The sequence below is a fragment of the Megascapheus bottae genome, chromosome 21 (assembly GCF_031878675.1).
Source record: "Megascapheus bottae isolate mThoBot1 chromosome 21, mThoBot2.hap1, whole genome shotgun sequence".
Taxonomy (NCBI): domain Eukaryota; kingdom Metazoa; phylum Chordata; class Mammalia; order Rodentia; family Geomyidae; genus Megascapheus; species Megascapheus bottae.
The window spans coordinates 31754583-31769639 of NC_143529.1; the positions used below are offsets into that span (position 1 = coordinate 31754583).

The 15057-nt window shown below is 38.0% G+C and overlaps 1 protein-coding gene across 4 annotated transcripts in view; it reads right to left on the reverse strand.

Moving 5' to 3' along the window:
* Sphkap (SPHK1 interactor, AKAP domain containing) overlaps positions 1-15057 on the reverse strand; it is a 135872-nt gene that overhangs the window by 13340 nt on the left and 107475 nt on the right. For all 4 annotated transcript variants that reach the window (XM_090354953.1, XM_090354952.1, XM_090354954.1 and 1 more), the window contains one exon: positions 1519-1704. In XM_090354953.1, the coding sequence (XP_090211079.1) occupies positions 1519-1704 (186 nt within the window). The remainder of the gene's footprint in view (positions 1-1518; positions 1705-15057) is intronic.

Consider the following 15057-nt stretch of genomic DNA (forward strand, 5'->3'; position numbering starts at 1 on the left):
AGCATTTTTCTCCTAGTCCTCATTTTACTTAAGGAGGAACTATGTGTTCTTCATTGAGAGACTTCCTCCTGCATAGGACAATCGAGAGGGAGCTCCAGAAAGATCGACTGTGGAGGATTCCACAATACTCATCTGCCTGCTTGCTGGACTTGGAGAGAAACCATGGATCTAACTCTCTCTTTGTTTTTCTGGAGATTTTTCTCAAGGGCCTTACAAAGGAGTTTATAGGCTATAATCTTGATTTGTTGTTTTCTTACAGGACAACAGGATTTATAAGTAATCAAAGTTTAATGTCTCCTTTGTCTAACAGTCTTGGAGAAGAAGTAATACTCAATGTTTCAAGTATCATAGAGAAGGAGAATCACATTGCATTGTTTCTGTAGGTTGTACAATTGAACATATGGTTGTAAACGTGGAACTTTACTCCCTGTAACATACTAAGTTGAGCCAAGTTTTAGGCTCTGCTTGTACTTGTGAAACTAAAATATATCCTTATTTATTTATTTATTTATTTTTGCCAAACTCACCCCTCCTCTATACCAAACCATGTCTCTCCCAAGCAAGGTTTTGAAAGTGTGACTTCTTAGTTGGTCATGTGATGGGACAGTATTTATTCATGAATGCCAGGAGAAACCAAATCCCTCAACTTTAAATTGTCATCTGAACTTTCAGGTGGGAAACCTGATACAGTCACAGATGGAAGCTTGATGACTCAGATTCCACTGGGAACGACTGAACAACAAATGTCTGCATTTCCAAGGATTCAAGTTCACTTTGTTCTTTTGTCTCTTCCCTGTGATTTTTGAAATTTTAGAGAAATGATTTAACACGTTAAAGTGTTCCAAAGTCTAAACAGTCTGAATTGCTGGGAATGAAATTTTCCAAGAGCTCAACATACATCTTGAGAAACCCACTTTTCAAACAGCCTTTAGGGAAAGTCTTTGGATTTGGTCAAGTGTCAAGTAAGACTTGAAACAAAGAGAATTCTCTCTTACAGAGAGGGGGTAGTCTTTAGCTCATTCACATCTCTTGCTTTTTTTCAAGGCCTTCCAAATCTTATCTTTTTCTAAATCTAGTTTTCCCAGAAACAATACAAAGGACAGGGGAGGTTAGGAGGAAAAAGAGGCAAGCCAAACAACACAACAGTGTGGAAACACTTGCCTTGTGTAAACCCAGTCTGTGTTACATTTGAAATACAAATGAACCACAAAGAAAATTCAAACACACCATGTGCAGCAGCAGCTTCCTTTAAAAACAAAATCACAGTTGTCATCATTGAATGCACTAGTAGGGGGTCTCAGGGAAGGGAAGAATTTACTCTTAACTCTGGCCAAGGTAAGCGAAGTCACAGCTGAATGCTTAGACAGTTTTAACATAAATTATGACCAAGGAGAGACTTTGGAAGTTTTTCTGTTTGGCTTTTCCTTTTTCTCTTTCTATTAGGAACATCAAATGCATTTTCAGAAGCTCTCTTGTGATTGATTGCTTTGGGAAGATTAATGAAGGACAAGTAGGTACCTCATGGATCTCTCACTGAGCTGCAGAAAGCTACTCGTGTCTTCTTGGTTCTCCTCCTCATTGGCAAGCTGAGACCAGCTGCCTGAGCTCTCCTCACTGCTGCTGGGAGGGCTGCATAGCTCATCAGGGCTTCTTGCTTCTGCTGAGACTTCAGCTTCCTGTACATCTCCATCTTCAAGCTTGTCCCTGTAGGTAATAAGATGGTATTACACAACACAGACTTTTGGGAGGCTATTCCAGGGATTGTGGGGCAGAGTCTCTGTCATAGTATGCAGGCGATTGTGGGACCCATATGAAGTCTCTCTGTAGACTGTTCTTCTTTTTTAGTGCTCAGATCCCATTCTTCCTTCCCAAGATGACTTCAATTGACCTCTTCCCATTCACTTCCTCTATGTCCTCCCCTGCTCCCCCAAAGTTTCAACACTTTGGCCCAAATGCACATGAATTGTTGAGTGATAATAGTACTTAAAATAAAGATACATAGGGCCGAGAGTTTAGCCTAGTGGGAGAGTGCTTGCCTAGCATGCACAAAGACCTGGGTTCGATTCCTTGGTACCACATACATAGAAAAAAAAATGCCAGAAATGGTGCTTTGGCTCACGTAGAAGAACTCTAGCCTTGAGAAAGCGAAGGACATTGCTCAGACTCTGAGTTCAAGGCCCAGGAATGGAAAAAAATTATAAAAAAAAAACAAAAGTTGAGATACACAAAATATTCTGTCCAGTGATGAATGATTCAGTGGATCTGGAGCAAGGCCCAGGAATCTGCATGATTCTTATGTAAGTTGTACGTGCACCATACTAGGGGAAGCACATAATAGGGTTCTTGTGTTTTCCCAGGTCACTTTCCTACAAATCCCTCTGAATGTGCTTGTACTTCTTGTCATCTTCTGCAATCTATCCTCCCTCTGAAACTATATCAGCACAATTTGGGTGAGTTTATTGGTCAAGTAGCTCTCCAGAGCAGTTAGCCCTTAGGACGATAGGATTTTGTCCTTGAAACTTCTCCTCTTGGGCCATCTATTTATGCCTTTCTGCCTCTCGAGTCAGTACTTGCCTGCATCTCCTTTGAGTATCATCATGGATGCTTCCTTTGTGTGTGTGTGTGTGTGTGTGTGTGTGTGTGTGTGTGTGTGTGTGTGTGAGTGTGTGTGTGTGTGTGTGTGTGTGTGTGTATGTGTACTGGTCCTGGGGCTTAAATGCAGAGAGTGAGTGCCATCCTTGAGCTGGTTTTCTCAAAGCTAGTGCTCTACCTTTTGAGCCACACCTCCATTTCTGACATTATTTTTTGGTAGTTAATTGGAAATAAGAGTCTCATGGTCAAGAGATCGGCCGAAGATGGCAGCGGTTCAGTGTGAGTCTTTCTGAGCTCTCGCCAAGACACCAGTTCTAGTATTGCAGGGGAAAGTTCATACCCAAAGATCAATCCTAAGTAAGCTTTAGCACCACAGAGATCTCAGTCAGAGAGGAGAAAGGCAGGAAACCAGAGCAAGAAGACAGTGTGGAGCAGCGCCAGCCGCTTGGAGCCACTGAGGATACAAAGCCTCTCTCCTGCACCTGAGCAGAGACAGTGCTTCTCAGCAGTGCAGATCTGTCAGGTCCAGCAGAGCCACACAGAGCATGCAGGAGCCCAGAGCCGTCACCTGGCCGTGGCACGGACCTGCCACCTTCACAGAACCAGAAAACCCAGCAATTTGTGAGTACCTCCAAGGAGAAGTTTCCACTTCTGCTCACAGAACCGCATTGGGAAGGAATCCCCTCCCCAACCAGCCCAGAGAAGCGCCATCTTGACTGCTGGCAAAGACCCTGCCAAACCAACTGGAGACTGAGAAGTGATGCTGGCAGCACCATCATTCAAAAGGGCAAAGGTTTTCCCAGAGCAGCTTAGCCGGATATCCCCCCCTCTCAGATCCACTGGCTTTTTTTTTCTCTGCCCAATCAAGCAAACTGATCAGAAAAACCACAAAGCCAAGTTGCAGGAGAAAAAGACTTTTTGAGGTACTTGGATCCCAAATTTAGTGGAGACACAAGTTTCACACCCCGTCCCCCCCAAAATAAAAACAAACTGAAGAATACCCCCCTTTTTTCTACCTTTTTTCATTTGCATTTTTAGGTGTTCTTTTTTTTTTTTTACCATTTTACCTGCACCCCTTTTTATTTTGTAATGTTATGATGCTTTCCATTTTTTTTCAACTTTCCTTCTGTCACTATGGTAATTCCTAGAAACATAGTGACAGCACTGGATTCAGACTGGATACAAATGATATTTTTATTGATACAGTCATCTGCTTTTTAATCTGTTGGTTCTTAACTCTAGCATTTCTTGTTTAGGAACTGACAATTGTGTGGGATCTCCCCCACCTTTCTTCTTTCTTTCTCTCTTGCTTTCTCTCTTTCTTTCTTTCTTTTTCTCTTTCATTTTTTACTTTAAAAATTTTTTTATCATTGATCTCCCCTATATATATCTTCCTTTTTTATTTGTATATTCTTCTTATTACTCTTATTTTCATAAGTTTTATCTTATTTTTTTCTAAATTTTGTACTTAACTATTTTACCTTTCTATCACCTTAGGTCAGTTATACTTACACTATCCCTTTTCTTCATTATTATATTAATCTTACACTCCTACATTACTCTTTTCTTGCCTCCCTCATCTTTCATAATATTTTTCTATCTCTTGTCATCTGTTCATCCTTCAACTTTTATAATGCAAGGATCTACAGTTGATGGTTGTTGTATATCTACGTGTTCAATTATACTGTAGGTCCAGAGGGACTTAAATACAATAGAGATTGGATTGTGCATTTTTGGGGGGGGTCATAAAATGTTTTCCGGTGGTGATATTAGATTTGTGTGTAAGTGCACAAATTCCTAGAATTCCTATCCAGAGCAATGAATCAAGAAGCAAGCATAAAGGGGATCCAAATAGGGAAAGAGGAAGTGAAACTTTCCCTCTTTGCAGATGACATGATTCTGAATTTAAAGAACCCTATAGACTCAACTCCCAAGCTGCTTGAGCTGATTCAAAACTTTGGCAAGGTAGCAGGGTATAAAATTAACCCTCAAAAATCAACCACCTTCCTATATGCCAACAATGAGAGGAAGGAGGCAATAATCAGGAAAGCAACTCCTTTTGCAACAGCCTCAATGAAAACAAAGTACCTAGGAATTATCTTAAGTAAGAATGTAAAGGACCTTTTTGATGAAAACTTTAAAACCCTGAAAACGGAAATTAAAACAGAACTGAGGAAATGGAAAAACCTCCCATGCTCCTGGATTAGAAGACTTAACATCATGAGAATGGCAATCTTGCTAAGGACTGTCTACAAATTCAACGCAATACCCATCAATATCCCAATGTCATTCTTTAAAGAAATAGAAGAGGCAATCCAAAATCTCACATGGAATAATAAAAGACCCTGTATAGCAAAAACACTTCTTAGTAGAAAGAGCAGCGCAGGAGGAATTTCAATACCAAACTTTAGACTCTATTACAGAGCTATAGTGACCAAAATAGCTTGGTACTGGCACAAGAACAGGCCTAAAGACCAATGGAATAGAACAGAGGACCCAGATATTAACCCACAGACCTATGGCCACCTAATCTTTGACAAGGGAGACAAAAAAATAGAATGGAAGAAAGACAGCCTCTTCAACAAGTGGTGCTGGCAGAACTGGTTAAGCACCTGCAGAAAACTAAAGTTGGATTCTTCTATGTCACTTTGCCCCAGGATTAACTCCAAATGTATCAAAGACCTCGAGGTAAAAGAAGATACACTGAAAACTTTATAAGAAGGAATAGGAGATACACTAGGTTTCCTTGACACAGGTCAAAACTTTCTTATTAAGGACCAAGAAACACAACAAATCAGAGAAAGTCTGGATAAGTGGGACTGCATTAAACTGCAGAGCTTCTGTATGGCAAAAGACATAGCTAGCAAACTGACTAGAAAGCCTACAGAGTGGGAGAAGATCTTCACTAACCATACAATGCACAAAGGCATCATATCTAAAATATATCAACAGCTCAAAAAATTGAATCACTCCAAAACTAATCTCTAAAGAAACAACCATCCCATTAAAAATGGGCCAAAGACTTAAAGAGAATCCTCTCTGAAAAAGAAATACGAATGGCTTGTAGACACGTGAGGAAATGCTCGACATCTCTGGCCATAAAAGAAATGCAAATCAAAACAACTCTAACTTTCTACCTCACTCCAGTTAGAATGGCCATGATCAAGAAATCTGATAACAACAGATGCTGGAGGGAATGTGGCCAGGAGGGATCACTACTACACTGTTGGTGGGCGTGCAAACCAATCTGGAAAGCAGTATGGCAGTTCCTCAAAAGACTATAAATAGAACTCTCCTATGTCCCAGCAATTCCACTACTTGGCATTTATCCACTCGTCAAGAAACAAGGGCATACTAAATCCACCAGCACAACGATGTTCATTGCAGCACTATTTACCATAGCGAAGATATGGAACCAACCTAGATGTCCCTCAGTTGATGAATGGATGAACAAGATGTGGTATTTGTACACAATGGAATTCTATGCTGCTGTCAGAAAGAATGACATCGCCCCATTTGTAAGGAAATGGAAAGACTTAGAAAAAATCATATTAAGTGAAGTAAGCCAGAATCAAAGGAACATAGGCTCAATGGTTTCCCTCATTTGGCATAATCAGTAGAAACCTTGGGCTCTCCTAGCAGAGATTCACAATAGAACAAAAACTAGATACATAAGGCCATATGGTATGATGCTAAATGAAAGGACCTCCAGGATATAGAAGCAAAAGCCATATAATGAGTGATTGTTGTCCTTAATGTACTATGTTATCTCTCATCTCTTTTGCTATCCCCTGGTTATCTCATATTGTTACAATATTTCATCTGGTTATCTGATATATTGAATATATGCATATTTGGTTATTTGAAATCAGATAGGGAAGGGGAAAACAAGATGAGGGGTGGAGTTGGGGGAAGAGAAATGGGGACCAAGATAAGAGAAAGGTTATCAATTTTTGTGAAGTAATGCATGTTGTATCTGGTGAATATATTGTAACCCTTCTATTAATTACAATAAAAGTATATGGAAAAAAAGTGTCTCATGGTCTTTCTTGCCAGGCTGGCTATAAACTGTGATCCTCAGATCTCAGCTTCCTAAGTAGCTGAGATTACAGGCTTGAGTCACATGCACCAGGCAAGTTCCAAAGGATGCAATGTTCTCTTTCCTATTATCTGTCCCCATAGAATCTCATCTACTTTTATCTACTTAAGTAGAATGTGAATCTGTTTTTTGGGGAAGAATCTTCCTTTTGGTCCTGGAGCTCTTTTTCATTTAGTCTTCTCAACTTGTATAATCTATCCTAGTGACATTTTTTTTAAATCAGTACATGTGGAATGAATTCTTTTTACCTTCCTATGTTCTTCATGCTTCTTATTCTCACTGACGTGAGTATCTTTAAAAATTAATCTTTCAGGGCCAGGAGTTTAGTCTTGTGGTAGAGTGCCTGCATAGCATCAAGGATCTGGGTTCGATTCCTTGGTACCACATATGTAGAAAAAAAGCCAGAAATGGTGCTATGGTTCAATGGTAGAGCTCTAGCCTTGAGAAAGCCCAAAGATAGCGCTCAGGCCCAGAGTTCGAGGCCCAGGACTGGCAGAAAAAAAATTTACCTTTTAGTCCTTTTTATTTCTCCTGTCATTTCCACGTGATTATTAGGTATTTTTAGTTTTATCTTGTACTTTAATATACCTGTATTTTACAATCATCTTAATAAAATTAAGATGATTAAAATTATCTTAGTTTCAGTCCCAATAGTTAGAATTTTAGAGTCTGAAGGAATATCAAAGACATCTTACAGATAAGAGTTGAAAGGATTTAGCTAAGGCTGCAGTGAAAGTTGGTATCACAGTGACGTGGGATGGAGTCTCACAGACTTTTCTGTCCAGGTCTCAACCTCCTGAGTATCTGGGATTTTGTGAGACTCCTCAACTTGTTAAAAAAAGAAAGAAAGAAAGAAAGAAAAAAGAAACTGTTTATACTATATATTACGGGTAGAGTGACAGGTATGTCAAGTATTATTTAGAAAAACAAGTTGCTAAAAGTTGTTAATTCTAGAGTTGAACCTGCATTTTCAATTTAATTAAATCAGCTTGTTCAGAAACTGTGAAAGCTCTGAGATCTTACAGTACATACGAAGTTAAGATCCTCTTAAATATTTGTGGTATGTGGTAGTTTCCAGCATTCTCTACTGCCAACACTTGCTGAAGACACACACACACACACACACACACACACACACACACACACACACACACACACACACACAGAAAGCATGCTACTTTACTCACGGTGAAGTTTGTAACATTGGAGATGAGCCTGAAAATTACAAAGCCAGAGTTCAAACAGGAGTTTTGGGCACACTTTTCTCCAAGGAGATACAGAAAGGATGGAAGGGAAGAGCAGACAGAAGGGTATAGGAGGCAGGAAGGAGAGAAGTTAAGTTGAGGACGAGGGAGACAGACAGGGAGAGGGAGGGAGAGAGAAAGAGAGAGAGAAGAAAGTTTGCTCCAGATTATAAACCATCCCAGATCTACAAAGAGAACTGAATGGCCTCTACTTCACCACCCAGTAAGGTTAGCCAGTAGCCCCGGGAACATAGCTCTCACCATCACTCTACAAGTCTTTACCTGTAGGGCTAATGTTCAGTCACCCTTTAATCCAATTATCAGTGCTTTGTGCTCAGCATTCCTGAGTGCACATAAATGTGGACTTCATTTCTTGAAACCACCTACCTACAGGATCATCACAAACCAGCAGTATGGAAGACACTGACATCAATGTTCTCAAACAAGAAGCAAAACTAAATTCCTTAAGTGACAATGGAGTTACTGGAGGGCAGTGGATACTGGAAAGCTTTTCTCCAGGCCGTTTCACACCAACTGTGGAAAAGCCTCACTGCCAGCCCTGAGTAATGAGAATTACCGTTATGGAAGCAACTGTCCTGACCAGATTATACCTAGTGAATGCTCCAATGACTAATACAGATCTATAAATCCCATTACCTGCCTCAGTTTGCACCAGACTTGGTGGTTTATCCCAGCTGCAGGATTTCCTGAAGTATTTGCTATGATCTTAGCTGCAAATACATGAGTCCAATCATCTTGCTCCGCTCAGTTTGGCTCCCTCCCACTTCCTTACTCCAATGAATAGCATAGTTCTTTCAGCAGAGCAGCCCCTTACAACTTGCACCTATAATTCTCCATCTCAGAGAAGCTTATCTTCTTTCATTAAAAGTAGCATATCAACTGGCAGAAAGGTGGATGTGATTTTTTCTCATCCTTAGAACTGGTTCTGTTATCCTTTGTCTGAGATTAATTATCGTTTAACATATATATATTTTAAAAGTCATAGCACAGAGAGTAAAGATCCTAATATGTGCTCTTTGGGATGTGATTAAAAATTAGATCCTCTTATTGCTAGACAAATTTTGATTCTTAGGGGTTTTCTTTTTCTTTTTTTTCCTTTTCTTTTCTTTTTTTTTTAGAAAATTGGCTTGCCTCTAACATTCCTTCAGACAGTATTCTGGATAGCTGTTAGGTGTGGCTGGCTTTCATGTGCTTTGCTACTTAATAAACTAGATTTCCTTTTCAAAAATGCTGAGAATTTGGCAAATTGAGCAGGGAGTAAGAGGAAGAACAGATGCAGCCCAGCAGATAGTATTTACTTAAATTCCAATGAAATTGTCCTTCACTAACTATAAATGGGAACAATGCACATACTGTACAAAAAAGCATAAATGAATCAAGTACAAGTGTAAAGGAGAAGGCTTTGACACAACTTGTTTGCCCAGTTAAGAATAATTTTCTGGGTTAATTCCTTACCAGCTTAGGACCTTCTATTTCTCAGCAAAATTCATTTCCAAGTATTTCTTGCTACAAAAGGAATTAAATCCCAGTGACTGACATGTAACAAGGTCCAGGATAAAATGAGTCTGCTAGTAATTTTTGTTTTATTTCAATTTCTTGCTCTACATACAGTAAAGCTCATGTTCCATGGCATAGAACTGGAAATTCCAAAATGCTAGTTTTCATTTACTTTTGAGAGAAATTTCTAGTTATGCCCATATATGTGGGAATAATGCTCAAATGGGTTTTGTAGATGCAGGCAGCTGGCTTCTGCTTCTGATTACAAGGTTCCTATTCTGGGCTTTAAAGAGTCTCATGGCACTGAAATCCAGTCACAGAACCTGAGCTGGCAGGGATCTAGATTACCAAGTCTTAATTCCATATAGCACTAAACTCCTGTCCTCACTCTTACATGCCCGTACTCTACTTGTGCCATAATAGCACCAAGATTTCCTTCAGTTGATTTATTTTATGTAGTCTAATTATGTTTATTTTAAGAAATAATTTAAAGTCATTACTCTGTGGGAGACAGAATCCACTTGGCAGTGGTAGGTAACAATAAAAATAAACATACAGCTAAGGCCAAAGTCCACTTTCTAATGACTCACTTAAGTACTTAGTTTCTCTGTTTTTTGAAATGAGATTTATTATCTTACATAGTTCCTTCCAACTTGCAATGCATAAATATGTATATATTCATCCATTTTGGACTAAAATAGATGGTTTCTGAATTCTATCTTTTACAATCATTGACCTCTGCTCTCACTCCTAGTATTTCTTTCTTTATATTACTTTGGGTTTAGTTTGATTATTCTTTTAGAGCTTCTGTAGGTGGAGCATCTTGTTTTCATAGAAGCATTTAACTATTTAAAAATATGTACACATTTCCTTGTATTGACTTACTGAAATATTTTTGCTCACAAATGTTTTCATTTTCTTTCAGCACTTGTTTTAATTTTCCTTGTGACAATCTTTGACCAGTAATAGATAATTTGGAGATAATTTCTAAATGTTTTGGCGGATTTTCCAAGCTTCATTTTATTATTTAGCTTTTATTATTTACTTTAATTTCATTGTACCCAAAGAACATGTTCTATATGATTACAATTAGTTCAAATTCATTTGGATTTGTTTGTACCCATTAGGGGCATCTTGTTACATGTTTTAAGTGCTCTTGAAAGAAAAAAGCTATTTCGCTGTTGTGGATGAAGTAGTTCAAGTGTTAATTAGGTCACTTTCACTGGGAAGGCTACTCAGGTCTTGCATATCTATATTCACTTTCTATGATTCTATCAGTTACTGAAAGAAGAAGTTAAAATTTCCAATTATCATTTTGTTTGCATATTTTTCTTTCTAGCTTTAGTTTATATAGTTTGGGGCAATGCTAATTAGATGGCTACACATTTTAAATTGTTATGGTCTTGATGAATTGACTCAATCAACAACAGTGTTTTATAATAAATACACTTATTTATATTGACATTTTTTGTCCTGACCCCCTCCCAAAAAAGACTATTAGACTGACATTAACAAAGCTGCATTTCAGAGTTATTTTCCATGATTTTACTTTTGACCTGCTTCATATTTGAAGTACATTTCTTATAAGTTGTTATATCAAGATTTTGCATTTCTCTCCAGTGTGACGTTTTGCCTTTTAATTGAAGTATATAATTATCAATGAGGTTTTATTAAACATATTTTCTTGATAATTGTTTTCTATTTGTCCCATCTGTTCTTGATTTCTTTTTCTATTTGTGCATTTCTCCTAATTAGCTGAGCAATTTTTAGCACTTCATGTCCAATGTTTACTTCACAACTTTTTGCTTTATCTTTTTAAAGTTTAATCAGGATTTATGAAATTCATCTTTCACTTAAAAAGCCTACTATCTTTTAACTTAAAAAACCTATCTATTTTTCAGATTCAATTATAATGGAAAAACTTTATAAAATGCCCTTCTTTTTTTGCATGTATTCGTATGTGTTCCCCCATGTGTCATAAAGCAACTGTTTTTCTTTTTAATTAAAGGAAGGAGGGTATGGTTCAGTGGTAGAGTGCTTGCTTCGCATGTACAATGTAAGTAGGCTAGAAATGCATGCGTTATCATTGCCTAGGACTATATAGCTTCATTGTCCTGAAAAATCTTCGAGCTCTGCCTCTTTATGTCTTTTTTAAATAACCTTTGCGTATCAATGATCTTTTTAAAATCTCTATTGTTTTACCTTTGTTCCCAATGTCATATAGTTAGGATCATTTAGTTTATTGCCTTTTGTGATGGGCTATTCTCTCTCTCTCTCTCTCTCTCTCTCTCTCTCTCTCTCTCTCTCTCTCTCTCTCTCTCTCGCTCTCTCTCTCTCTCTCTCTCTTTATATATATATAAAGAGAGGAGAGAGCTTCCTCTAGCTCTTTTCATGACTTAATAGCTCTTCTTCTTTTCAATACTAAACAATATTCCTTTGTGTGACTGTACCACAATATGTTTTCTTCTTCCTTACTTGCTTGCTTTTATGTTTTTGTCATCAGAAATAAAGCTTCAGTAAATATTTGTGTATAATTTTGTATGTGGACATAATTTTTTGACTTCATTTGGGTAAATACTAGATAATGGGCAAATACTGTTGATAGCATGGTTACTGTGTTTCATTTTACTTGAAATTGTCAACCTGTCTTCCAAATGGCTGGTCCATTTTGCATTCCCACCAATCATGATTAAGCCAGGTTCTGGTGGCTCACACCTGTAACCCTAGCTACTCAGCATCTCAGTTCAAAGGCAGCCTGGACAGAAATGTCCCTGGTGGGACTCTATATGTAGTCCTCAAGAACAGGAAGGGTAGGTGTAACTCAAAGTGGTAGAGCACTAACCTTGAGCAAAAGATTTCAAGGATACAGTATAGGCCTTGAGTTCAAGCCCCCTAACCAACAAAAATTAAAAATAAAAAGAATGAAACTAACATCTGGTGTTGTCTCTGTTTTGAGCTTTGGTCTCTCCAACAGACATTCAGTGGTATCTTCTTGTTTGAATCTGCAATTTACTAGCAATGTAATGCTAAGCATCTTTTCATACTGCTCGTTTGTTCATCTGAGTATCTTTCAAAAAGTACCTGTTTAGGGGCCGGGAGTTTGGCCTAGTGGTTAAAGTGCTTGCCTAGCATGCATGAAGACCTGGGTTCGATTCCTTTGTACCACATACATAGATAAAAGCCAGAAGTGGTGCTGAGGCTCAAGAGGTAGAGCTCTAGCCTTGAGAAAGTCCAAGGACAGTGCTCAGGCCCTGAGCTCAAGCCCAGGACTGGCAAAAAAAAAAAAAAAGTACCTGTTTAGTGCTTTTGTTGATATTTAAAGACAAGACGTTCCTTTTCTTTGCTTTGGAGTTTAATAGTTCTTTAATTTTTGGATAATTGTCCTTTATTGTGTGTATATGTTCTATTTGCCAGTCGTGGGGCTTGAACTCAGAGCCTGAGCACTATCCTTGGGCTTTCTCAAGGCTAGCGCCCTAGCACTTGAGCCACAGCACCACTTTCAGCTTTTGTTCAGTGTATGTGGTACCAAGGAATAGAACCCAGAGCGTCATGCATGCTAGGCAAGCACTCTGCCACTAGACCAAACTCCAGGTCCCTATTGTATATTAAAAAAATTTTTTTCTGCTCCAGTTTTTGGCTTGCTTTCTCATCTTCCTGATGGTGACATTTGCAGAGCAGAAGACGTTTTCTTTCAAAAATTGTTACTTATCAATACGTCTTTCATAAACTATGCTTTTGGTTATATAGCTAAGAAGCTAGTCTCATTCTTAGGTTCATTTGAATTTTGTCCTGTCTTACAGGAGTACCATAATTTAGCATTTTACACACATATCTGTGATTTACTTTAAATCAAGGAGAGAGAATTTCTTCAGCTCCCTTACCTGGTTAATGAAAGTCTTCCTCAGCTCATGGATGGATGTGACTTTCGTGGATCTAGAGATTCATTTCAAATTCCCTGTCTTCATCATTTGTAACCCCACAGGCTCATGTCCAAATTTCTCTTTTCATGTATTTTTATTTTAATTAATAGAAGGGTTACATTATATTCACCAGATAGAGGATGCATTGTTTCACATACATGGATACCCTTTCTCATGTCTTGGTCCGCATTTCCCTCACCAACCCCGCCCCTCATCTTGTTTTCCTCCCTTCCCTATCCAACTTCAAATAACCAAATACGCATATATACAATATATCAGATAACAAGTTGAAATACTATAACAATATGAGATAACCAAGGGACAGCAAAAGAGATGAGAGATAATATAGTACATTAAGGACAACAATCACTCATTATTTTATGGCTTTTGTTTCTATATCCTGGAGGTCCTTTCATTTAGCTTCTTTCTATATGGCCTTATGTATCTAGGTTTTGTTCTATTATGAATCTCTGCTAGGAGAGCCCAAGGTTTCTACTGATTATGACAAATGAGGGAAACCATTGAGCCTATGTTCCTTTGAGTCTGGCTTACTTCACTTGATATGATTTTTTCTAAGTCTTCCCATTTCCTTACAAACGTGGTGATGTCATTCTTTCTGTCATGTCCCAATTTCTATGGGCCTTTAGGAGGTAAACTGGTAGCTACTGAAACCAAAAGACTTCAGAGTTAGGAACTGAGTCAGATTTAATTTACTATTTTGTTTTCGTCTTTTTCTGCTTTGACTTTTTTTTATTATAATTATTACTGTTAAGTTAAACTCGGCAAAAATAGAAGCTGATCATATTTATCCCAAGACTTCTGGATTATAGGATTTATGGTAGGAGAAATTTCAGGCTAAGATCTTATAATGGTGAAATGAAAGTCAACTAAAGTTCTTCCCAAAGTGGAGGGATGGCTCTTCTTTTCTCTATACATGCACCTTAAAACACCAACAACCATCTGAAAAACTTAACTTGCCTTGCCAGCTATTTCTCTATCACATCGTTCCAAAATTTTTTCTTTGCCTACAACAAATTCATAATAAATATTTATATCAAAGCTGATAAATATCTTCCAGTATTTTTCCCTAGGTTTTTTCTATCTCTCTACTTTTTTCTGTGTTTGCAACCTCAGTGACAATGGATATCTGAGGGGCCACTCAAATATTTGTTGGATAAATGTTTTGTGAAGAAAATAGAAAGTGATACATAATATGAAATATGATTCTAAAACATCAGTTGTGTGAACAAGTGTGATGTGTGGAAGCTCGGGATTCATAGGTTGTTTACTCCTTGAAGACTTATAAAAGGTCAAGTGCACACGCACTTTTCAGTAATCTCAGAAAGTATGTTAAGGACATATTGTATTAGGGTAGCATTTTCTCAGAAATCAAGAAGAGGGCTGTCCTAAATTACTTAAAAATCTCTATAATGGGGGGATCATTCTTGTGTCTCGAGAAATAGGATGGCCAAAATTATCAAATGTATAACAGACATTTATTTGAGAATGGCTTCCATGATAAATCTGAACATTGGTCTCCTATCAAATGAAAAGGTAATAAAGTGATTTTTATTTCAATGTATTAAGTTTTAATGAAGTTTAAGGATTATGAAATATCCCCCAGGGGATAGCCTAAAAATACCTTCAGAGCACATCTCCCCACCTCCAACAGTACTGAATGCCG